Here is a 27,182-nt window from a genome sequence, read left to right as displayed (position 1 = left end):
AAAGGTTTTTGCGTGAATGTATGTTTCTTTCCTCCTGAGGTTGACTTTGCTTTGCATTGAGTCACGCTTATCGCATGTCGATGTTAAGATCAGTCAGTCGCCCACATTCGCTGCCCTTAACTCACTCGTCTCATGCTGTGTTTGTCTCTGTGGGTCATATTATCATTCCCATTGCAAGTTTCCTTCCATTTCCATTATAATGGATGTGTAATGGCCATGGCAATGATGAGATGCACTATGAATTATCTTTTCCAAATCCTAGTAAACTGCCTATGAATGCTGCATTTTAAGAGATCTTATTTATGTTCAAGACGAGAAGGCTGTTTTAAACTGTAGGGAATCTTATTATGCCCCTAATATGTACTTTGGGTCAAATTCGAAAGACAGCGTCGCATTTAAAGTATTGTTTATAGGCGAGGCATTGCCAGAATGCATTACAACAAGCTTAGTAATAAAATAGATGTAATAAATATACTTCGGCAGATGCTATAGAAATGTTTATATGTTTGATATTTAATATCAAATATTGATAAAACTAGTATAATGTAATTAAACATTTATTTTTTGTCCTTACTAAAATATAATTCTATTAGCTGAGAAACATGATAATATTAAACAACAGTGGCACAGTACAAGCATACAAAACAAAACATTACTTAAACAACATAAAATGAAAAATAAGCACCCTAATGTACTTAATTGATAACAAATATAGACAAAAAAAGTAATATTTCATGTTAAGAGTCTCAGGGAATTGGTGATATCCATATTTAACAGTATTTAACTGTAAAAGTATTTGTGTCTTCTTGTTAAATATAGTTGAGATTTTTACTGTAAAATATATGGAAACATCTTTATAGATTATTTTACAGAAAAGTTAAATGTGATGTCTTGTTTACTGTGTTTCACTATGTTTCATTTGTATGTGATGGTTATTTACAATACATTTATCCAAATAACGGGTTTAACTGTAGCATAAAAATATAGATTTTTTATATTTTTTATATTTTATTTAAAGTTTTCGCATTATACAAAGAACCCCCCCCCCAAAGCCAGCATAAAATTTTTATAAATAAAATAATAAATAACTTAAGAAATACACATATATATCAAAAACAAGTATGTGTGCAGAAACATACATCTACGTATACATGTATAAATTAATAAACAAATATAAAAAAAAATAATAAGACAAATAAGTAAATAAAAATTTGTCCATAAATGTTCTTGTATGAATACTTAATCATTTATGTAGAAACTTAAACTATTGCACTCTAAAGATTATTATATTAAGAAAAAGGCAACCACTATATATGTGAGGGAATCACATAAAAAAAATCAGTGATCACTATTAAGGTATTCAAAAAATGGCTTTCAAATCTGTAAGAATTTTTTTGGTTTACCAGTTATTTCGTATGTAATCTTTTCCATATATAAAACACTACTAAATTCTGTGAGCCACATTTCAAAATTAAGTACAAATTGCTTATTCCACATCTGAAGAATGGTCTTTTTTGCTATTGTCATTACATATTGTACTAGCATTTTTAAATAATAAAAAAAATAATCTTCACATTCCAGACATTTGTACAGTGCATTACAATTCGAGTCGTCCATCCAGATCTCACTTTTTGTGGCTTATGTATTGTAGATTTGTTCTCTATGTAAAGTGCTCCAAATCAGTCACTAATGGGCTTTTAGGATGCTGCTAGAAGAAAGAACTGGCGCAGTGTTCTTGCAAGGTCCCAGTTTTAGTTTAGATCCAGCATATTACATAACGGATACTGTCATAATACATGACTCAAGTGGGTGGTACGTTTTGATGACTCTGAATCGTGTCCTCTTTAATGAAGCTCATTTTGGTATGTCAAGAGGAACACTTGCGATGAGAAGTGACAGCTGCCTTGTTACAGGAGGAGCACATTATCAGTCTCATTGTAAAATGGGGTGTCAGGGGTATCTTGAATGAAGCAAGAACTTTATATACTGGCATAAAAAAATCAGTGAAATTTAAAGGGACACTCCACTTTTTTGAAAATAATGCTAATTGTGCAGCTCCCCTAGAATTAAACATTTGATTTTTAGCGTTTTGGAATCCATTCAGCTGATCTCTGGGTCTGGCGGTACCACTTTTAGCATAGCTTGGCATAATTCATTAAATCTGATTAGACCATTAGCATCGCGCTAAAATATAATCAGAGTTTCTATTTTCTCCTATTTAAAACTTGACACTTCTGTAATTACATTGTGTACTAAGACCGACGGAAAATTAAAAGTTGGGATTTTCTAAGCAGTTATGGCTAGGAACTATACTCTCATTCTGGCATAATAATCAAGGACTAACGTCCTTGGTACGGCCAGACCCGGAGATCGGCTGAATGGATTCCAAAACAGTAACAATCAAATGTTTAACTCTAGGGGAGCTTGTAAATGATCATATAAAAAAAGTGGAGTGTCCCTTTAAGGAAATTCTTGAATGAAGGTAAATTAGGCATTTTCAACTAAATGTACGCATATAAAATTATTAACATTTTAGTTCAATTCATTACACAGTAAAAATCAGATGACAAAACTAAACTGAAGCAAAAGTCTAACAATCTTGACAATAAAATGAATAAAGCACTAGATACTTCTTTCTGAATATCTGAATACCTGAATACGCCATTTAAAGCCAAGCAATTACACAAAGTTAGGTCTTAAAAACACTCAACATTCAATGTCAAACTCCTTGTCATCCTGACAACCACTGCTGCAGTCTGCCAATGGTTGGAGAGCTCTTTATGCTTGGTGCATTTTTCATACACAATCTGCTATGCTCCGTTTTCACAGGTGAATGTCATTTAGATTTGTATAGATAAGACTACACCAGATTGAAGCAATCAGTTTTAGTAGTTTCATGCACTTCAAAATTCTCAATGTCAAGCATGGAGTAAAATGTTACTTATATATTTTAACATATGTCATGTTTAATTCTTATAGAAATTTTAATTATGCATGTGTGCACATGTGTAATTTATTTTGTGTTGATTTAAAATAAGCATGTCATTTCAAATCAGTTCCATGGCCTTGGGATTAGGGCACTTGTTGAATATATGTTAAGCCGTAGCACTCATCAGGGTTTGAGTCAACTGTTACTACTTACTGTATAGTTGTGTGTATTAATAAAACCCAAAGCATAGGGGTGATTTTCACGAAATCCAGATTATGAAGGTCTCCAGCATCAGAATTTTTAATAAGCCCTTGAAGCCAATTTTTTTGCACATAAGATTAAGGTCTGAACTTACTATAACCATTATTTTTAGAGGATTTAAAAAATATTTCCTATAGAATTATTTAAATTTTTTTAGATTATCATTATCAAAAATTATCATTACCGCAACATTATATTACATTAAATATATGCATTTACAAACTCATGTTTCACTAATGAGAACTAAAAAAAATTCTAGGTACTATGACAAACAAAATTTCAACTTTTATCTGGAGAGAAAAAAACAAGAACTGCTTACCTGGTAGCTATCTTGAGTGTCACAGTCAATTATGTCCCTTCCAACTATTTTTTTTGTGAAAATGTTAGTTCCTTGAGAGCTTAAACAATGGTTGAAAATTGTTGCGAAGGATGAGAAAATTGGTCTTAGACACATTAATATTCCCTATTATTGTCTCCACATTTACCAATGATCACCAAATATCACATGTTTCTTTACTGTAAATGTTTATAGTATAACATGCACTGAAGCGTTTTATTTTTTAGATTTTTTAATTATAAATATTTCCCTGTCAAAGAACCCAAATCCAGTCATGGACACATTGCGGTAATGAAAATGTCCCTCTTAAATGTGGAAAAAACAACAAAATTGGTTTGTATGATGTCATTTGAAATCATGTGCAAAATAGTACATGAAGAGATGTTTGTAACTGTATGCTTCTGTTTTTGATACCCTTACTTTGCATTTACCTTTTTTATCAAAATGTTTCATGACACCTCATAAGTCTAATTTCGCCAGAATCACCCATATGTATAGTTTGCAGCTATCAGCAACTTTATTTGTCTTTGCATTTGTTTGTAGATGACCCCAGTGCAAAAGGCTCGGACGAATCCACGGTGGGCCGCAGCTATGTAAAAAAGAAACTGGAACATGGCTTAACACGGATCTGGCAGGTAGGGAGCGCACTTGTTTACTAGTTTAGTTTTTGTTCGTTTTCCGTTCTTTCATTAGCTTCATGACCGACCCCCCCACCTCTCGTCCTTTCACCTCTACCCCCAGGATGTCCAATTGAAAGTGAAAGCCTATTTGCTGGGAACAGACATGTCTAACTTCAAGTACGACGACTTCATTGTGGTGCTGGATGTTATCAGCAGGTACGGACCCACTTTCTCATTAGTGCTAATTGGATTGGCCTACTGGGGCGTACTGTGTGGTTTTCCCCCTCCATCCAACCTCATGAGAAACCCCCTAAAAACAAAACCAGAGCAGGGGGCATCAAAGAGACCGCTTGTTCTTCAATGAGAAGGGTCGTTGCGGTCATTCCCATTAGCAGGGCTCAATTAAAAGGCCATTTTGTGTGTGAAACCATAGCCCTCTGTATTGATTCTCCACCAGGGTCACTGACTTGTGTGAAAAGAGGCGCCATTTTCCGCCCCTGTTGGGACACGTGATGTAAAGTAACTTTTCTGGGGTTAATTAGGAGAGCGAACCACTTTCCTCCAGCCTGCACTGTACCCCTTATTCATTTCCTCTTCTCTTGTCTGTTTTGTGGTTTTTGTCTCTCGGCTGACAGGTTAATGCAGGTGGGAGAGGAGTTCTGCGGAAGCAAGTCGGAGGTATTGCAGGAGTCCATTAAGAGACAAAGTGTAAACTACTTTAAGAACTATCACAGGTGAGATAACCGGCTCATGGCCCTTGCTGACTTCTTTAGTCACTATCACTTTTCGTTCTGGATATTGTCTGGTATTTGCAGCTTTTAACCCGTGTGAAGTCATTATATGATGTCATCTATATCACAGACCTGCATCTCTGGAGCTCATGTTAAAAGCAAATGTCCATTTAAGATTCCAGTCTTCTGCTGGAATAAATCTATAATGCGTATAAGTTACTGTTAGATACTGAAGTGTGAAAATGTTTGGCCAGCATGGAAAGGCGGCCGCCAAGCCAATGCTGTTTATCCACAGCACGAAGGCATTTTTCGCCAAATGAGAGGGAGGGCGCAGGAAGAGGACGTCTTGAAATTTATTCTGAATATTCAAGCGCTTGGGTGACATCCACAAACCGATTATCTGTCAGCCTGCTGCACGTCTAATGCTGTCATTGCCATATATATTGCACACTCTGACTAGTAAGTCAGAAGTGATATTCTACATCTATTGTTCCTTTAAATGTTATACAATTGGTGTATATAAAAATATCACGGATGGAGGATGTGAACAGATATTTCAAATGTCAAACACCCGGCCCACTCTGCTGTATTGTTGAATACCAATGTGCCTCATTTGAATCCTGAGAGGCAAGTTCTTGATAAATACATGAACTGCTGGTTTGTTCTTCAAAGAGAGAAACGTATCATGACTGGCATTCGACACTCGAATTTATGTTCTTCTGTATGTGTAATGCACATTGTGAATTGTAATGATGAATTGTGCGATGCTGACATTTTGTACAACGCTGCTTAAATTGACCCCGTCTGGCGGCGAGCCAGCTTGTCTCAGAGCCTGACTACCCTCAAACCACGATCGACTTTTCTTTTGAACTATTCATGTCAATACATTTGATATTCAATGAGCTGAATGGCAAAGGATCATTGACATGTGCTGACCTCTCTTCATGTCTCTTTGTGCACCAACAGAACCCGCCTGGAGGAGTTGCGAATGTTTCTCGAAAACGAAACTTGGGAGTTGTGTCCCGTGAAGTCAAACTTCAGTATTGCCCAGCTTCACGTAAGTCATGCGGCAGTGTGACAGAGATTTTGCATTTACGTATGAAAATAAAAAGAACGAAGTGAGATGGCTGCAGGCTCTGTGGTCAACAAAACATAACACTTGTTTAAAACTGACTTTTTGCGAGGTTAAGTGTTTTTTTATGTGAGAAAATGAGATGAGTCTGTAGGTGGTTTTTATAGGAAATATTATCTCTCTTTGTTTCTCGTCATCTTCCTCTCTTGCTCTCCTGTCGTAATGGACACATTCACACGCGGTTTTAATCTCAAGAATGCCTTGACAGCTTGATAAATGAGGGTAAGCGTCCTCACCGATTATTTTCTAGTGTAAGTTGTTATCCCATCGGTACTCAAGATGTCATCTGTTTCAAAACAAATTACATCTTGGGATGTGAGTAGATTCAGGAGAGAGGATTGAACGAATAAACCGAAAAGCATCTCTTTAAATTATTGTATGCTAAATAGTACTTTTGGCACTCAATAAACTGTTCTTTGATAGACTTACAGGTGCTTTTTCAAAGAAAGTGGCTTTAGTTCATGTGTAGAAAAAAACAGGGGCTTTGAAAGTATCATCACTGACTGGCATAATCAGTGGTGCAGTTTAATGAGCCTCATTTGCATAATGGTTTCTTGCTGGAGCTCTTATTTGCAAAGCGGTTTAAGAGAAGTTTAAGGTCACTGAGCGATACCGCTTAATCTGTTTAGCAGAACTGAGGAAATATCTTTCTTCTCATTCTGCAAGATACTGTAGGTGTACTTTCATGTAGTTGTTTAACCAATAACAAACAGTTTGTTATCGTTTACTTACCTGCGTCACTTTTTTTTAACTATGGTTTCTTCTGCGAAATGCAAAGTCTTGCAAACTGTTTATGGTTTCTTGTTTTTCTTTTTTTTTTGGTGCTATGACATCCCAGCATCATTACAGTACATGTGTCATTGAAGTTGTATGGACAGAGCAGGGAAGGCATAACATATATTAACAATATATTAGTGATTCAATAATGATACATTTTTACATTTTTGGGGGCAAAGTGTTTTTTAAACATAGTTTAATATCTCATATTAAGCCTGAGGTCATCACTAATGCCAGTGAGATATTTAATTCGGTTCTGGATCCCTAAAGCCCGGGATACACTGCAGGATTTTCCTTATCACACTGTGCAACATGCATTGTTTTAACTTGGGTACGACAAGCATATAGACTGTACAATAATGACACCTAAACCCCATTCACACAGACTAGGGATGCACCGCTAGGATTTTTTAGGCCGATACCGATTTAAACAGACAACTTCTGGCCGATACCGATGCCGATATTAAACACTTGTATACAATACTATACAGTTGGTCTATTAGCTAATTTATTTCTGCATCAATTAATTTTTTCTGAACATGGATTGGATCTAATTAACATTCAACTGACCAACATAATAAAAGAGGCACAAATTAAGCTAAAACAAATATAATAAGACAGCATGACAACCTTCAAAGGTGTTTTTTGCAATTCAGCATTTATTTTATTAACAACATTAACTCATTTTTTACATATAATGGATTTCTTTATGCAGTTTTTTAATAAACAATCGGTATCGGCCTTTCTCGTGCTATTGCCGATATGCCGATGGCTTCAAATTCATCAAAAATCGGCCGATAAATATCGGCGGCCGATACATCGGTGCATCACTAACACAGACGTTTGGTCCCAGAAAATACCCATAAAATTGCCAGACAAGCTTCTGTGTGAACGCAAACACGTCCCGTAAATCTTCTGGGATTGTTGCCGGAAAGAGGACCTAGTAAGATACACGGAAAACCCTCTGTGTGAACAAGAAGCCGAAACAATGCCGTAATGGGCGTGTCGTATTACAACAAAAGTTATGGTTTAGCTCTTTAAAACTAGAGATTTACATGCGTATCAACATTCACGACTAGAAATGTTGCAAACTAGATTGAAGCGGTTATCAGGAAATGATCAATGAGACGTATAAACAATGATTCGCGTGCTGTAGTGAGGATGCACGTGTCATAGCAACATGAAGTTGGTTCAACTCTTTAAAATGAGGGATTTACAACATTCACGACGAGAAATGTCAGCAAACTGGACTGAAGCAGATATCAGGTAAGTTAGCTCGTCACTTACTGCGATGAAGCGGAGATCATTCATGCATAAAAGAATATCGCGTCACATGCTCATTTGAGCTTATAATAAACAAAAATGCCTGCACGTCATCCCAACAACATATATCGTTCGATATATATCGAAATGTCTGAAAAACTGGATTAAAGCAGAGGTCAGGGATCTCGTCAAATATCCACTATGAAATTGAGATCATTCACCAGTATAGAAAGGCTCGTCACGCGCTTCTTTATAGTCTTATCATAAACAAAAATACACGCGAGTGGTTTTTGGAGAGAGAAATAATAAATAACATTCAAACTTCAGACGCTGCCTGCGTAGAAGATGCAGGACTTTAAACAGGTCACGTGTCTTTCCGGGACCTTGCAGATGCCGGCAAATCATTGGCAGTGTGAATGAACAAAACATTTTATGATCTTGGAAAAATCCATGATGCATTTTCCGTGTATTTTGTCTTTGTGAAAAGGGCTCTATTGAATCATAGGCTGTGATGACTGCGACAAAAGTTAGCACAACATCACCAGCATGCGCTACTGGTAAACAAATACCCTGGTACGCAGGTCATGGCACACTGTGCATTGATCATTCTGAATTTCTGACACTGTCAGAAAACTATCGTAGGCCATCTTTGAACGCAAGAGCAGGAAAACGTCCATCTTTGAACCTCTATTATTGGACCACCTATGAAGAGCCACGTTCACAATTGTTTTAGGATGGTAATGTTTCGTCTGGGACAGCCAAAAATCATGCAGTGTATCCCGGGCTTTACTGTAGATGTGTTTCTCTTTTAAGATTCTATTAACAAATGCATACTCAGTTTTGCAATATAATGACAGTAAGTGAATTCAAATCTGATGAATCTCATTTGTTTGTCGTCTTATTCAGGAGTTTAAGTTCATGGGTCAGTGTCGGTCTCCCTCGGTATCTCCCAGCAGACTACCAGAATTCACAAAACCTGAGGATCTTTCTCTCTTTGAGCAGTTCCTACAGGGTGGAAACCCATTTGAGATGCAGATAGATAATAAGGAAGAAGAAACGGAGGACGTCCTGGCTTCTAACGGGGTACACTTTATATTATATTTTGGTAGTATTACATGTTTATTACATATAAACTATTTACTATCTGTAAAAAGTAGTGTCTAAATGTGCGTTAGGATTAGATTATATAAGTCATTCAAAGTATTTGGATAAATGGACATTTTAAACCATCTAAAATTAAAACTTTATTCTAGTTGTTTAATGCCGTTTCTATTAGTCTAGAGCAAATGGTTATTTTGTAATTTACATATGTTTATATCAGATGCTTGCTTATAATCTAATAATCAATAAACTGTGCTTGCAGAACTGGGTTACTGGTGAAATGAGAAAATAAATAGAGCGAAAATGTGATTATGCATAAACATTTTGGAACGTTAACTGCCTGATTGTCCTTATAATCATTGACAGAGGGCACTGTTTTATATGGCGAGTAAACTCATCATTAGGAACGCTCGGATGTGCTTGCCGTTTCTGATGATATCGCTGTAATGAAAACAAACACTGAATGTGGACTGTGGAGAGTAAGAGCCCTTGGTAGAAGTGATTTAACCCTTAAAGAAACAAAGTGCACTACATTATGGATGCAGCATTGTTAATTATTCCACGTTTTGTTACTGCAAACAACTGTGATGGGTATTAAGATAAAATGTGGTACATCTACACTTGGTTTATACAGGCTTTTATTACCAAACTTTTTAATTTTTGGAGGCATTGTTATAATGTTATATTTATCTGATTTCGCAGCATGTTTTTTGATACATGAAAACATTTTATTTCAAGGTCAGCTTTAATCCTCAGAGAATAAAGATTTTCATAATTGTTTTATTTTTGTAATTTGTTAAATTTCTGTTCAAAGGGCTGTACTGCACTAATCAATGAGATCTGGCACAGAATTTTTTCCCTGCTTTAATGAAACATTTCACCTTGAATGTAGTGCCAAAGATAAAGCTTATTAAACAGTGTAGCACTGGAACAGAACATGACATTTCCACACATACACAATAGGGATGTGCCTGTAAGAACATTTTTCCAGTGATTAATAAACTTGACAACACAACACACTTTGTTACTATATAATAGGCGAATACCACTAGGCGAGGCAATTAGTATGTCCAAATTCATAGTATACATAGTAAGTAGGCGTAGTAAGTAAGTAAAAAGACAAACCAAAGCTCGGCTCTTAGGAGGTTAAAGGTGCAATATGGGACTTTTTGCGAAATCTTGTGGTGATACAGTGAATCACAACCAACGGCTAAGTCCACAGCTCACCCCTCCCTTTCGAAATGCATAGTTAAGCTAAGGTAGCCGCCACAGGACAAACACAATCTATCGATCTACTAGTTTGTCCATTTCGGGCTACTGTAGAAACAGTACTTCCATGTAAGGGGACCCGTGGTGAATATAGATAAAAATGGCTCAATCTAAGGTAATAAAAACAAAAACAGTTTTTTTTGTAAGGTCTTTATACAACTCTGATAATACATAGTTATGTATATTATATTGCATTTCTGTCAAGAGATCCTTTTAAAAGTCCCACATTGCACCTTTAAAACAAACCTGATGGACAAGTGGTTATTTTACAGTATATGACTCTGTGTATGAAAACCAGGTTAACGTCTCATAATCTAAATATGAGATAGAAGCATTAAAGTTTAATATCACTCACTGATTTCACTTTAATTTCAATCTTTGACATTTGACATCAATTTCAAGGCTATATTTATATGTTCTTTACATTATGTAGGATGATTTTATTATGATTTTATTGTCTATTATAGATATGTAGAAAACAGTCAATCACAAAAAATGAGGTCACATAAAGATCTTGTTTTCTTTCTGTACATGCAAATAATCTTAACCCAGGGTTAGCATATACACTCAAAAAAAAAAACTAGTTTATAGAATCACACTATGAACAGTATGAAGCAAGAAAACCAAACCCATGATTAAATTTTGAATACCCTTGGGCAACATGCCATAAGCCTTCGCTAACAGTATCTAACATTTCTTCATTTTGTTTCCTCTATGTGCAGTATGAATCAGATGAGCTGGAAAAGGGCGTGTATCAGGACTACGACAGTGATAGCGATGTACCTGATGAGCTTAAGCAAGACTACGTGGATGAACAAACAGGAGACGTGCCTGTGAAGAGGTCGGTATTATCACTCAAAAGCATTTTATTATAGTTTTTTACTGTGGCTTTTTAAAGGATTAGTTCATTTTCTTAAAAAAAAAATCCAGGTAATTTACTCACCACCATGTCATCCAAAATGTTGATGTCTTTCTTTGTTCAGTCGAGAAGAAATTATGTTTTTTGAGGAAAACATTCCAGGATTTTTCTCATTTTAATGGACTTTAATGGACCCCAATACTTAACAGTTTTAATGCCGTTTTAAATTGCAGTTTCAAAGGACTCTAAACGATCTCAAACGAGGCATAAGAGTCTTATCTAGCGAATGTCATTTTTGGCACTTTTAAACAACAACTTTTCGTCTTCCCCCGGTCCTGTGACACGCCAGTGCGACCTCACGTAATACGTCATCACGTCAAGAGGTCATGGATGACGTATCGAAACTACGCCCCAGTTTTTACAAGTGTGGAAAAAGTGGACCGTTCTGACGTTTGTTGTATGTCGAATGATTCTAATTAATGTCTTTGTGTCAGTTTATTGTTTAAAATGGTCCGCAAATGTGCGTTTCACATATGTAATACGTGACCTTTCGACGTCATTATGCAATTACGTGAAGTCGCGCCGGCTCGTCACACAGCTGGAGGAAGACGAGAAGTTGTGGATTAAAAGGGCATTTTTTTTCTTGCCAAAAATGCCAATTGTTTCGCTAGATAAGACTCTTATGCCTTGTTTGCAATCGTTTAGAGTCATTTGAAACTGCAATTTTAAACTGCATTAAAACGTTTAAGTATTGGGGTCCATTAAAGTCCATTAAAATAAGAAATTTCGTTGAACGTTTTCCTCAAAAAACATAATTTTTTCTTGACTGAAAAAAAAAGACATCAACATTTTGGATGACATGGTGGTGAGTAAAATATCTGGATTTTTTTTAGAAAATGGACTAATCCTTTAAAGAGTAGAGTAGCTTAAGCTCCGCCCCCATCAATTAGTTCATTAGACCAAGACAAGGGCAGACTTCCTGTTCACTTTCTCAAGCAGCTCATGTAGTTTATATTCGCACGGTGTGAACACACACAGTTATCATTAGCCTCTTATCGGTGAGAAGAGCTTTAATTATTCTATGCAGAACGAGCCTTTTAAGTCCACAGGGCCTCTATTTAGAGCCATTCTGAGCTTTGAAGTCAAATAGAGCGAAGTCTCAAGTAGTTTGTTAAAACAGTTCCCTTCTGAATTGTGTCACATGGTTGTTTGTTAGCTGTAAATGTGTGCAAACACTCATATTTTTCACAATTTGAAATTGCTCTTGGTTTGCTATAAGTGTGATAGAAATATTCTGCTTCATATTATGCTAAATCAAGACTCTGATTAAGGATGTTGTTTAAGTAGGGTACGCTGATGAATATTTAATGCCTGTTTGTTCCTTGCATAGATGACTGACATTTCTCCCTGTAGTAAATCAGCTGAGGCATTACATGTTGTGACATTTAATTGTTAGAGACTGCCAGATTTTGAGGGATCTAGCATATTTTGCATTTTCAAAATAACATGAGTTTCCTGCGTGACTACAAGGACAAAATAATTCACCCTTGCTCACAATATGTGGCTTTTGTGCCTGGTGTTTAATGCATCTTAAATGGTTGATAAACTCGAGCATTACATTCACATTTTTGGGGGCAGGAGAGGCTGGAGTTAGTTGGTAGAGCTTATTTTTTGTTGTTTGATGAAGTCACAAAATACAACAAATATTTGCTAAAGCATTGCTAAATATGGATGTAGTGTCTTTGATGTCTCCCATAGGATTCTTAAGAGCTTTTTTGAAGCCAGTCGTTGGCGATACCCGCGGTCGCCATCTTGGCAGTGCGTCACTGCACATCACTGATAACTGAAAATGTGAAGAGAGACGGGATGTGGGTAAAACTCATGTGGCTGGTTACTGAAACCACGCCCACCTAGCTCGACGGTAGTGACAGCAGTGGCTGTTCAACCGTCACTCAAGTGGCCACGCCCTAAATTATGCAGAACTTTAAGGCTTAATATCATTTAAACGGATGAGTTACAAAAAAAAATTGTGCTGTAAAGTTGGCCATTTTAACCTTGGGGTCTATGGGGACAATTTGGAGCCAGCCTTTAGCGGCCTGTCAATAATTTGCAGTTTATGTCACTTCCGTGTTGGCTTTATCAGAGAGATCGGAAGGTTGCCCATTGGTTCGAACCCAAGGAACACACATACTGATAAAAAATGTGTACCTGCAAGTTAAAATAAACTAAAATATAGCCCCGTAGTAAGTGCGTCGACATAAAGCACCAGTGTGCTCATGTGGACCCAAGTTCGATTCCCGTCTTAAAGTCTCCATTTTGTTTTGAGAACAATGATTGGTTTACATTTTTCTTTATATAGACATATATGCAATGACATACATTTCTGATAAATACCTACTCTGCAAACCAGATGGGCTGATTTCAGTTCAGTCAGAAGAGATTAATGAAGAAAGAGTATGACTGAGTCTCTACAGCTTTAAGGGTCATTAAACTGCATTACTGATCTTGGATCTGTGTGTGCATTCACTGTCTCCTCTCAATCAGCGTGTCCAGAGAGACCCTCCGAAGCCGGAAGAGGTCCGACTACAATTTGAACAAAGCCAATGCACCCATCCTTACCAATACCACCCTCAACGTGATTCGCCTGGTTGGTGAGTAATTGACCTCTGACCTCATGCCTGCGTAAGACTGATCGTGTATGATAAAGTTGACCCTAAGCAGGGGACCTCAATTTGCTTTCGAATTAACGGGCTAATAACTGAATTGTTATGAGAGAGGTGCATTCATGGATACAGCTGTGTTCAGCTTCAACTTCCGGTCATTAAGTATATTTTGTGCATATGTCTGCTCACGGCTTTAGTTCATTTGAATAAATATTTGATGGGATGGTCAGGGCAATAGCTCAAAGACAATTTGTATGTAAATACTCAATGGAGCTAAATTAACTGAATTTACTCAATGTCCCATTGCTAAGCCCCACCTTAAAACATTACTGACCATTGCTACCTTAACAATTATTGCTGTTAACCCTATTAAAGGGGACATATTATGAAAATTTGTCACACACACGCACGCACGCACACACACACACACACACACACACACACACACACACACACACATATATATACAGAGAGAGAGAGAGAGAAAATAAATAAACAAACAAGTCCCTTGAAATCTTTGAACTGTATGTGTTTGTTGTGAATATTTCATTTTTACTACCTTATTTCACTTTCATAGGGAAATATATGCAGATGATGAATATTCTGAAACCCATCGCCTTTGATGTCATCCACTGTGTCTCTCAGCTCTTTGATTATTACCTTTATGCCGTCTACACCTTCTTTGGCCGCAACGACACGGTATGAATATGAAACACGCACCAAATACACCATTGTTTCCCTCCTCCACCTTGAGTGTTAATACTTAACATTATGAAGTATGTATTAAATACAAATAGATGTTGCTGTGTTGTGTTGCATATTCTCTCTGGATGGCATGCTCATTATTAAGAAAAGCACACCCACCATTGTTTTTCGTGTAATGTCTGCAAACCCTTTGGGCATTCACTGTTCTATAATTACTTCTATGTACGTGTAAGCCAGCGCTTAATGATATGCTTGCCTCATGAGGATGATGGATGATGAAAATTGAACAACAGGCTAAAAATTTAGAGCTAAATTTCAGTCACTTTAGTGGCTGAAACAATTCAATTGCAGTTATTTAGACATATTGCAATTTAAATAGTGAAAGCTGAACCAAACAGATATAATAAAGTGATGCCAACAATTCCAGCCAAAAATGTAAAGCCCTTATTTTTGCGGTAAACTGCAGTGAGCTTCAGTGTGTAGCTGACCGAATGCTCTGCATATATTATACGTTCATCAAATACTTTTGCTTCAAATCTACTTAATCTCAGCCACAGGCCATTCAGAAATACCAGTTTGATGGCGGAATCCATTAAACAGCATGGTTTACATGATTTAAAAAGGTTTACAGAATATATTAGGAAATTGACTGAATTATTAAGTATTTTACCTTTATTTAGAAAGGACATTAAAGTGACTGGAGTCTTTTATCATAAGTGTCAATGTTTGTACTTTTTTTTTTTTTGCCCAGCCCTACTCACATAACACACGCTGTTTCTGCTTATCTCATGTTAATCTTGAGTACCTATAGAGCAGGATTACGTCCTTCATATATCCAAAGAGTCTTTAGTTTTCTCGGATTTATTTTATCAGCTGTTGTTTGGTGTATGTGTGCGATATTCCGGTTAAAGTGCCCATATAAGGACTTCCACTGTACTTCCTGCCCTAAAATTTGCCATAAAAGAAATAAAGCAAGATTGTTACGTATGAATCTTTCATGTTTGAACATTCGGCACAGAAATAACCCGTCGTACGTTCAAATGCTTTTTTGACACTTTCCCTGTGTTTAGCTTGAGAAATCTGCTAACTCTTAAACAGTGTTAATAAGAATGCATGTAATAAATTTAGCCCCCCCCCCCAAATACAAATGAAAGTGACATTTGTAAAAATAAAAAATTTCAGTTACTAACTGAATAAACTTTGCATTTATTTTATTCATCAAGATCCTGATAAAAAATGCTAATTTACATAAAATGTAAGATTCACTTAGAAAGTTTTGCATATGAGCTTTTCAAATAAAGTCATATTAATCTATGAAATGCATAGGTGGAGTTTAGAAGATTTCAAAATTACGTCTAAAGTTTAGATTTGTATATTAGTTAAATCATTTTAATGGAGACTTTTGATAATGTACGGCCTTAACATTTAGCTGCATGAATTGGCTATCAGTTGCCTTCTCAAATAAAATTAGACAGACGCTCAACTATCCTCTTAATTTTCACTCTTCAAGACTCCCTCAACAAGCCGTATCTACAGACACTTTACAGCTCTTGTCACAGCAGGAATATCCCTCTAATATCCCACACCTTGGTAGCTTTGTTGAGAAGTGTTTTCTTGCTCCCTAGGGCACACTAGTTATCTTTTGTGGACAGTCTCCAGCTGATCATATACTGTAACTTATGCCAGCTTAGCCACCAAAGCGTTTTGAATAATGACACTTATTCTTGCCTGTCAACTCTTCTTAAATTGATTTAGTTTTGTCAGACCTTTGTAAAGTACATCAGTCATTTCAATTAATCCTACTGCTCTTGAACCATGCTTCCACCATTGCGAAATGACAGACTTAGAGATGTCTGAAAAAGAATGTCAGTGAAAAGTCTTGTAAAAGTCTCACAAAACAGTGCAAGTAATTCATTTAAATGGTCTGTCTGAAGAGAACGATTTGTTCACAGCAGTACTGCTTTCTTAAAACAGCGGTGATTCAACAAAATCACTTTTAATTCAATTAAATTCAATTCAATTTAATTTATATAGCGCTTTTCACAATTGTTAATTGTTGCAAAGCAGCTTTACATGAGTAGATGTAGAGGAGAACAAAGAAAATCAATAGATAATATAAGAAGTAGAATATAGCGGCTAAGGTTAAACCGTACAAGCGAGCGTATTAATAATGTAACGTATACAGTAAAGTGCTAAGTTAAGCCAAAGTTGGCTGACTCTCCCTGGGACGAAAAAACCCCCTAGGAGAAAACCCGGTGGGAAAAACTCCTAGAAGGACAAAAACCCTTGGGAGAAATTAATATATATTTATATATATAGACACGGTAGGGATACTGTAGGAAGCGGGTAAGCGGATTAAACTGGTTTAACTCGATAATATGTTATATAAGAGGTCATCATACTTAAATGGACATCCTGCAAGTATTCAGACCTGAAAAAGTCCTTGTTACTGAAATTTAACAGTTTTTGGAACCAAACAAAAAAAACGGTCAGTTCAGTAATGTGCCGAAATGTGAAGTCAGATTTGAATTTAAACCCCTCCTCCAAACCCAAAAGGCAACGACTACTTTTGTAGCCCCGCCCACAGCTTCGCGTGACACGTGTTGGCCAGGGGCAAAGCTAACGTATGCATTGTCTCAACAATCAGTAAACATGTCTTTAAAGATTGCCAAATGTAACCAAAATTACTTTTATTTTGATGTGGTGATCTGTTATGAGTACCCATGGAAACTGAGTTTTTGGTTGTGGAAGAACACAGTCGCTGTATAACCTTACCTCGGAGGCTCAGAACATAACATTAGGATTGCGTGGTTAAAGTTTGTTTTTAAAGAAGTTCCAGCTCGCGTGTGGAGTGTTTGTTTACTTTGTGTACCCCGGATTAATTTGTGAAGAAGCCAGAAGTTGAGGCTGGATTTGAAGAGAGACTGTGATTAAAAGCATCACTAATATTGGATATGATATTTTATCAACAAATTGATTAACTTTATGCTAATTATGCAAAACCACATGTGTTAAAAATTTTAGGCAGTCACATTTATTAAAAACCACCACCTTTTTGGGATAACACAGGATAACAGTTTTGCATTCTCCAAAGAGTAAAATTAAAAAGACAACAGTACATTGCAAAACCCTAACCGTAAAAAAATTACAGGTGAACACCTCCTAGAAAACTTTTATTGTTTTTTTTTTATTTTAACTTGGTATAAAGAAGAATTTCCCTCTTACTTAACCAATATACAGTATAAAGTTATCTATCAGACTATTGCAATACCTTTTTATAAACTACCTTAAATATCCATACAAATCAGCTGCCACTGGAAGTTAAACAGACAAACTACTTTCATGATTTGAAAACTAAAATAAAGTGTAGAGGACTTACAAGATATACAGACAGTTTACTTTAGGTAACGCCAGTTTTGTTTGCTGTTCGACTTTAAATACAAACTTTTTAAAATATAAACTTTATTCTTGCAGTGGCGGCGCCGCATAAAGTTGAACTCACCTTAAAACTTTATTTAATGCTGTCAGTAGTGATTGTCGGACCAGGCCACATGGACTTAGCAGTTATGGAGGCCCCCCTTCCAAGCTTGAGGCCCTAGGCATTTGCCTACTCTGCCTATAGCTAGCGCTGGCCCTGATAACAATAGAAATATACAAAGTTAGTGATAAGGAAGGACTTGCCAGCCGCAATTTAGATTCTGATGCCTGCTTACTTTGTTGTAAACGGTAATTTAGGTTTGAAAGGTCGAACACTCAACAAAGCTTTTTTATCATATAACTGTGGTATGTAACGTTACGTGTATGTAAGAGAAACTTTACAACACGATAGAAATATACAAAGTCATTGATAAGGACTTATCAGCCACGGTTTAGATTCTGATGCGCGCTTACTGTGTTGTATACGGTAATTTAGTCACGTTGAGTTTAATGTTTTTTTACTTTACCATACGTATTGTCATTTATGTGTATCATCTTTAGCACCCAGAATCTTTTGTGGCTCAACATATATGTGTTCGGCTGCTATTTTTACACATTTAGGTTTTCAAAACAATTCCCCACATGTAATGACGGGGAATGAAGCTATCCAATCCTAGCAGTGGGCGTTTACTTCCAGGTCTTCAATGTGGCATGCTCCTTCAAATGAACCATTTCTCCTGACAGCATCAGAACCATGTTACAAAATAGCCTATTACTTATTGCTTTTGATGGTTTTTTTAATGTAAAAACCACACGAACATCATAAGTAGACCTCAGACAACTGTATAAAACAATAAAATCGACAGGTTCATGGCCCCTTTATCACCTACTGCTGGACCACCTAAACAGCTTCTTGTTTTAAAAACCTATTCTAACCATAGGTGTAGCGCCGTTAAACCATTTGGTGCAAATATTATTGCCTTTTTAGTGTTCCATTGTGGGTATTCTGACATTTTTACAAGAAGTTTTCAGCAAGACTGAAGGTTTCAGTAATATCAAACTGTCAGCCTGGACTTGATTGGTTGTCGCCTGAATAACCAACATCACTTCTTCATCTAAATGGAGTCTCTGGCTTTAATCAACTATAAAATAGTGTTTCTGTCATGGGATTTGACAGTAGTTTTAATCTCACCACACAGACGGCTATATATCAGGTCAGGTTAGAAAGGTGTTCTTTCTCTTCTTCTCTTCGGTCCTGATGGCTCAACATTCAGCATTACAATAATGCTTTTATGGCTAAAGGTGCCATCAGCCTATGGTTGCTTTTGTCTTTCAGCTATAATATTTCCATCTTTTAACATTTTTAACGCACAGCAAGCGTATTTAATTTGCACTGTTTATGCTATACATACAAGACAGACTTTGCAAATATTTGTTTGTTTGCTCCGTTCAGCTACAGCTGAACTATGTAAGCAAAAACTTGTATATCATCACATAAGAATTCAGTGCCCTTGCATTCTATAGGGAACAGTACTGTAGTACAGTTTGGTTTGCAACCTTTTTGTTTTATCTAGCCGAAAATGTGTTTCTTTTAATCGGAGTATAATTTAGCATCATCACTAATGTTGTTTAAAATGGCTTTTGTTATTATAATTCACTTTTATACTTATACTAGCAGAATCTTTTCTATTTTCTATGATCTGTATCTAAAAATATTTTCCATTTTTATAATCTGTTATAACTGCATGTAGTTTGATATTGCTTTGAAATAGACCCAGAGTTTAACCCTGCCAGGTTGGATGCACATAAAATAAGAAAACAGTTCTCATCTTTATTTTATTTTATTTCCTCCTCTGCTGGCCAGGCAGGAAAAGAGATATATTGAGTGAATTCTGCGGTATCTTTAAGATGCTTTCAACATTTCTAACACACAATACTAACAGTATACAGTCTACAGAGACAAATGAGTAAATATCATTATTTAAATTAATATTTACCAAGCGCCTGACATTGATGTTCTTGTTTGGGTTCACTTTCACCCATGGCTGACTCTAAACACATACGGCATTCAATCTCGCATTGAGATGGAGATCATGTGTTGTGCCATTTAGTTCAGTAATGAACAGCATTACGATCTGAAAGGCCCGGTCGCTATTGTTCGCTGCCGGAGTATCAGCATAATTTAAGACGCATCGGTCTTGCCATTCATTACTTCTTGCCTCAAGTTAATAACTTAGCTTAAAGGCAATAAATGGAAAGAATAGGGCGAGTGCCTCATCTGAAAATAGGATCACCCCGAGAATGATGGAGTGCTTTAGTGTATGGAAAAGCCTTATTAAATGTTGCCGATACAGTGAGCGATGCATGCACCAATGCGTCTGACCTGCTAACAGATGCAGCTCTTGGAAACTTGGCAAAAAATTTCAAATCAGTCAAAGATTTTATTGTCCCCCATGGCAGACATTTGTTCACGAAGCTGAGAAAGAAATTGTATATGGTGAAATATGATGTTAAACTTTCTCTGAGGCAAGTCTTTACATACAGTTACTGTAAATCAGGATTTTAATTCATATGTGTCAAATAAATATATGGCTGTTAATCAATTAAGCTTTTTATTTAATTACATGTTATGCTGAGGGATTAATTACATAAATCAATATTTATTAGATGAAAATAATGTACCTGTTACTAATACAATGCTTTAGTACGGCAGGCAAGGACTGTAAGTGAAATATATTCTTAGCCCATCTCCTATAAGCAAGCTTTTAGTTTAACATTATCTTGCAAATGTATTTTCTGTTGGTTTATTTTTGCTTTTTGTTTCTTAATGCAAAGAACATACCGTCTGCATCTGTGCCTTCTCAAGGCTCTCAGGCTGGGGTGTCCAGACAGACAACCCCTGCCTATTGGGTAAGACTGCAGTTTGGACCCTATGGGCCATTGTGTGCTGTGTTTTCACCCATTGGTATAGTTTGAGTGTTCGTGTTATCTGTGGTGGTGCTTTGCATTTACTTGGTATGATCGATGTACTGTTGAGTGCCCATTATGCATTTATTTTTAACCTGCGATTCGAAATAGCTTTAAGATTTTGTGTGCCCGTATATTGCACTTTTGTGTTTGTGTCTGTTTTTAAAAGAGATTTTAAATTAGTTCATTTTTTTAATTAAAAATATTGCTTACATTTTTTGCAATGCACAGAATTGCAACAGTGATGTTCTTAAATGTTTTATTTGTATACAGTAAATGTAATATTATTTTCATATTTTATGAAATCCCTAAAAAATAAACTAAATGAGATAATGTGTCCTAACTACACTCTTAAAAATTATGCTGCTAAACAATGCCATAGAACAGGTGTAGTCAACGTCGGTCCTGGAGTGCCGACGTCATGCAGATTTTAGTTCCAACTCTGATAAAACCTTGTCTACTAGTAGTTTTCAGGTGACTTTTTAGACCAGAGGTTCTCAACTCTGGCCCTGGAGATCCACTTTCCTGTACAGTTTAGATCTAACCCTGATCAACCTCACCTGCCTGCAGTTTTCTGGTAAGAGGGTATACATTGACGTCACTTTTTCACGTGACCACGCCGGAGCACGCCCTGTTGAGTGGCAAACATTCAAAAAAACGGCTGGTTTTCATAGCAGCTGCTGTGAAAGTGGCAGTAAAACTGACTATTATCAGCTTAAATTGAATTTAGTTGGCCTTAACACTGACCCTAACAACTTGCCAAACAAACAGTCTGTGGAAATTGGCATATGGCCAGACATAGCTTTTCCTGACATATATGTTTGTCTGCCTAACACTATTAAACCATCCCACCTTTGTAGAACACAAGGCTTATCATAATGGATGTTTTTTTAATGACGGCTCACTGACAAAACTTTGCAATTACATAGAATAAGAGTATTCATTGGTGTATTTTTATAGGATTTTTTATCCCAAAATTGCTACTGATTTACTTCTCCTTTGAGTGTTTTTTGCAGTCTGGAAAAAGACCACTCCAAATTTTTGTTGAATGTGTTTGCACACACTTTTTGCCACTCGGTGGGCGTGACCACAGTCACTTTCGCCGAAGATGATGTCACGTGCATATCCTCTATAGAGGGTATGCATTGATGTCACTTCTCCACGTGACCACGCCGGAGCACGCTCTGTTAAGTGCCAAACATTCAACGAAATGGCTTGTTTTCTTGGCGTCTGCTGCGAAAATGCCAGTAAAACCGACTATTATCAGCTTAAATTGAATTTAGTTGGACTTGATAGCAGAGGTGGACAATACTTTAAATGTTTGATTAGTTACATTTTCCAAGCATCTGTGCTTTATTAGGGTGTTTATCTTGGAAATGTGTTTACTTCACTACATTCTAAAGCATAGAATCATACTGTGTATTCTTTTATATTGCATATAAAAATTTATTTAATACCTAATTACATTAAAATTGTGTACTTTTACTTGAGTAAAAGTATGTTAATGCTAGGGCTGTCCTCGACTAAGGATTTACATATTCGAATCAGAATTGTCGAATCTTTTCATAGTCGACCGATAGTCGAATCATCTATGTGTGTATGCATGGGTTGGGAGGGGGTCAGACCACGTACAAATTGATAACTTTTATTTTCTTTCACAAGCAGCACACATAAACAACTTTCTGATAAAGTGACAAAAACTGTCTTTCAAGTAATAAACGAAGACAAAACTGACGATGCATTTATATATATATTTTTAAGGTAAAATGTAAGGCAACATTTGTTTAATTATTCCACATAACATTTTAAAGCCACGATCTACAGAACATCACACAAAAATACATTTTGATAAGTAAAACCTAAAAATATAACAAAGGTGATCCTGCCTTGGAAACCTCGGCTAATTCAGTGTTTTTTTATTTACAGTGTAAATTAATTTGGAGATTAAGCGCGTCAAAGCAGTCATGACCAAAAAAAAAACGACAAATGAGAAATGACAAATAATTTGTGATTGTTACTGCAAATTATAAAAACTAATCTTTATATACCATTCATTAAACGTTAATTTATAACAAGAAAAACACTGAAATTAATGATTTTATAGACACTACGCGTTATTATTTAGCACAGAAATACGTGATTGCTTGCTTTGACTTTGATCATCTCTGTATTAACTTTAGAAACAGAAAGACGGGATGATATTATTTATTTCAGGAATCTCTTTTCTATCATTTGAAAGTGAACACCGACCATATTAAATCACAAGAAAGACAGTCGTGTCAGGCATAAAATAGGTTCGGTGCAGATATTTTCCGTTTCATCACCGAAATTTAAAGAAACGGCTTACCTGTTTTGTAGTTTGACAAGATAACCACTATGTTTTAAATACATTTTAAAAACTTATACCCGTCGAAAACATCCGTTTTTTAATGTTTAGTTTGATGAACTTCTAAATATGAGACGAAGAGCACCTAGCACGTTCGGCTAAATTGCATGCAAGCATGGCCAGCCAGCCAGCACGCAATAGTGCGAAATCTATACAACGAAAAGCTATCCAAAATGTACAGACTTAAATTAGATCAGAATTTACGTTTGTAATAAATCATTTTTTTTTTTATAAAATAAGGTCAGAAGTAACAAAGTGCAGAACAAATGTGCAAAATGCCTCAAGTGCACGAAAACAAAACACAAGCCAAATAGATACACCAGATAACCCAGAGTGATTTATAAATAAAATAAAATAAAGAAATTATTAAAAGAATGAAATTATAGCCAGAATTGCCAGCTTTTTCTTTTAAATGTAGAAACAAAGAGGCAATGGTTTTTAACATAGGAACCTCTTATGGACGTGTAGCCCGGTCACAGGGGTTGCTGAATTTATTAACGCATTTTAAAAATATTGAAAGCTGCTACTTCACATATTATTTGCAGAATTATAATAATATGCTGTATATTAATATATTGGGAGGAAGCTGTTATTATGTGAAATCAGATTTGTGCACAGTGCACCCATATACGGCCAAAATTAAAGGATTCATAACACATCTGCGACGATTCGACTGTGAGATTGGTAGTCGAATCAGGCTTCTCCTATCGATGCATCGAATCTTCGACTATTCGGTGTCACCTCTAATGCACTTAAATATTAAATGTAAAACAAAAACTTTTATTTATAAAATGTAATAAAATATGATTATATGCTTTGGAATATATGTTTTCCAAAGAAAAACACTGACATAATGACCTTAGCAACTTGTCAACCCACCTGTGGTCAGTGGACGTTGGCATGAACTATCTATTTACTTCCCCTTTTGTTGTATCTTGGCAGTCTGTAAAACGCTAACTTCAAATTGGTGTTAAATCTGTTAGTACAGTATCACACAACAGCTTTTTCCCATTTAGACGAGTTTTCACCGTGTTTTTGCTAATTTCACACTGTACACAAATTCTGCCGCTCTGTCTTTTGCCACTCAGTGGGCGTAACCGCAGTCACTTTCGGAGCTAAACACTGCAGGAAAGTGGATCTCAAGGGCCAGAGTTGAGAACCTTTGCTTTAAACCTTGATTAGTTGTTCAGGTGTGCTTGATTAGAGCTGGAGCTAAACTCTGCAGGACATTGGCACTCCAGGACCAACATTGCCAACCCCTGCCATTGAAGATCCATTTATGACTGAATGTATGTTGAGGAACCATAATTATTTTCATTTTAGGTAGCCATACAGGTAGCCTTTTTGGTTAAGCTTGTGCTCAGCAAGATTTTAGGCTTTTATCTAAAGAGGTTATCCTTGAACATTATCCCGGGCTCTCAAATATGGGGTGGGCACAAAGGTCCCAGTGCCAATGGTTTTCAATTTTCACTTAGTTCAGTTCAGTTCATTGATCTCTTTAGCCTGTTGAGTTGAAGATTTAAATCTGGTTTATTAAAAAATGATAACATGATCCAATACAGTATGTGCAGTTTTATTGCTTTGACAATCACATCTCTCTTTTTACTGTAGCCTGCATTTTGGGGCTGTGGACAGAGACCCACCACATAAAATGTGTCCCTGACCCCATGAGTTTTAATGACATAGCTAGAAGTAATTAGTCCATTTACACGAATGCCCCATGATGTGCCACAGGAACAGCTATCTGCACATATTCCAGTTTTCTGGAGCAGGACTTACACATGTTATCTCTACTGTATGTATATTCAGTGCTACTCCTAAAAGCTTCCTATTAAAGTTGAACAGCAGTAGATTAAAGCCCGGTTTCACAGACAGTGAAGAAGTTAAGAAGCATTTTTATAAACATGCTTTAGAAAAATATGCTACTAGCGTGTGTCTTAAAGGGATAGTTCGGCCAAAAATGATATTAAACCCATGATTTACTCACCCCCAAGCTGTCCGAGTTGCATATGTCCATCGCTTATCAGACAAACACATTTTCGGATATTTTAGAAAATGTTTTAGATCTTTCAGTTGATTAAATGTAATGTTACGGGGTCCACGACCTTCAAGTCCAAAAAAAGTGCGTCCATCCTTCACAAATTAAATCCAAACGGCTCCAGGATGGTAAACAAAGGTCTTCTGAGGGTAATCCGCGCGGTGTTGTTGTAGAAATATCCATATTTAAAAGTGTATTAACGTAAATAACTACCTTCCAGTAGAGCCGCCATCTTAGTAGCGTCCGCATTCAGGATAAGAGCTTAAAGCCGAAAATATACTAGGGACGTCTGACATTACATTTAATCAACTGAAAGATATAAAACATTTTCTAAAATATCCGAAAATGTGTTTGTCTGAAAAACGATGGACATATGCAACTCGGACAGCTTGGGGGTGAGTAAATCATGGGTTTAATATCATTTTTGGCCGAACTATTCCTTTAATACAAATAATTGGCACTGTTTTTAAGATTTGTACGTGCAAGTTATTTTCAGTTGAGACCGTTCAAACATGTGTTTTTGTCTAGGACTAGCCTTAAGCATTGTCTGTGAAACCAGAGGTATGCTCTGTGCCCATAGTAAATTTGATTTGATGTTTGCAGTTAAATCATCGATGTCAGCTTGCCAGTTTGGGACCAGATGTACTGCATATTGACAACACGTCGACTTGGTTTAATTAATTTCTGCATTTGTAAAAACATTTCAAGCGAATGATCACAGGAGGATTTCCCATCTTATTCATCCTACTGTCTTAATGAAAAACTAAATAGCAATTAATGAACATAAGTTGTAAAACACACTGAGGCCTGTGGGAGCTGTGTGCATATGAACTGAAAAATTCTGGAAATCGGTAGCGTGTGCAGTCTAGTGCTGTGGGGTTTACTTTGTATGTGTGATGTGTTTGTGTGCTTTAGAAAAGGGCGCCTGTTCCTCACAATGTGTGTTCTGTTGTCTCTTACAGTATGAATCTTCTGGGTTAGGTCTGATCAGCAGCAGGTTGAGAACTACGCTTAGCAGGATCCAGGAGAGCCTTATAGATATGGTGAGTGAAAACCTGGTGCTTAAATCGCACCTTCTCTCCCTTTTCTCTTTTGTGGTTCATGCTCTCTTGTGCGACCATTATGAATCTGAGTGGAAATGGTAGTGTGCATTTATCTCTGGTCCTTATAGCCTCTCATCAGCCCTATTCTCCCTTGCCCCCTTCTACTTTCAACTACAGCAGCCATAGTTGAGTTAATCACCCCCGGCACACTTAGCCGGCCATGCGCTCCTAATAAATGTCCTGTGGTTTCCATGGTTGCACCCATTAAGGCCCTCTGGGGCAAAGGCCTCGTACCCACAATGCACCATATACTTCTACATCCGCACAAATAGGCTGTCATTAAATTGAATCCTTTCTCTCAGATCCCTGATGCCTTGAATGTCAAAGGGCAATGAACGGTACCAGTCTATGTAGGATATAACATTGTTTTTTATGCCGAGTCAAACTTTTATCCAACTTGCGATCTACTTTGTTTTGATGTAGAATCTAATATGAATTATGGAATTATGTCTCTATATTAATATTTAGTTCGCTGACCACACACTGTATGAAGAATATTTAGTCATCAGACACTGTCAGAAACAAAGGTACAAAAGCTGTTAAAAAGATCCTAAAGTGTACCATTTAGGTACAGATATGTATACATTTGGTACCATTATGTGCCCTCAAGGTACTAATATGCAC

At 36.5% G+C, this 27,182-nt stretch overlaps 1 protein-coding gene across 2 annotated transcripts in view; it reads left to right on the top strand.

The window, feature by feature from the left end:
• The window catches only part of vps50 (VPS50 EARP/GARPII complex subunit), a 154,719-nt gene that overhangs the window by 78,058 nt on the left and 49,479 nt on the right, over positions 1-27,182 (top strand). Inside the window, exons 14-23 of one of the 2 annotated variants that reach the window (XM_065291982.1) lie at positions 4,071-4,162; positions 4,269-4,363; positions 4,783-4,881; positions 5,845-5,935; positions 8,957-9,133; positions 11,143-11,261; positions 13,824-13,930; positions 14,520-14,641; positions 20,900-20,974; positions 26,418-26,498. In XM_065291982.1, coding sequence (XP_065148054.1) covers positions 4,071-4,162; positions 4,269-4,363; positions 4,783-4,881; positions 5,845-5,935; positions 8,957-9,133; positions 11,143-11,261; positions 13,824-13,930; positions 14,520-14,641; positions 20,900-20,974; positions 26,418-26,498 — 1,058 coding nt within the window. The remainder of the gene's footprint in view (positions 1-4,070; positions 4,163-4,268; positions 4,364-4,782; positions 4,882-5,844; positions 5,936-8,956; positions 9,134-11,142; positions 11,262-13,823; positions 13,931-14,519; positions 14,642-20,899; positions 20,975-26,417; positions 26,499-27,182) is intronic. The other variant, XM_065291989.1, reaches the window with a different exon arrangement.

This window comes from Paramisgurnus dabryanus, chromosome 19 (assembly GCF_030506205.2).
Source record: "Paramisgurnus dabryanus chromosome 19, PD_genome_1.1, whole genome shotgun sequence".
NCBI lineage: Eukaryota > Metazoa > Chordata > Actinopteri > Cypriniformes > Cobitidae > Paramisgurnus > Paramisgurnus dabryanus.
The sequence above is the reverse complement of the archived record's forward strand: the minus strand, read 5'-3'. Positions and strand labels throughout refer to the sequence as shown.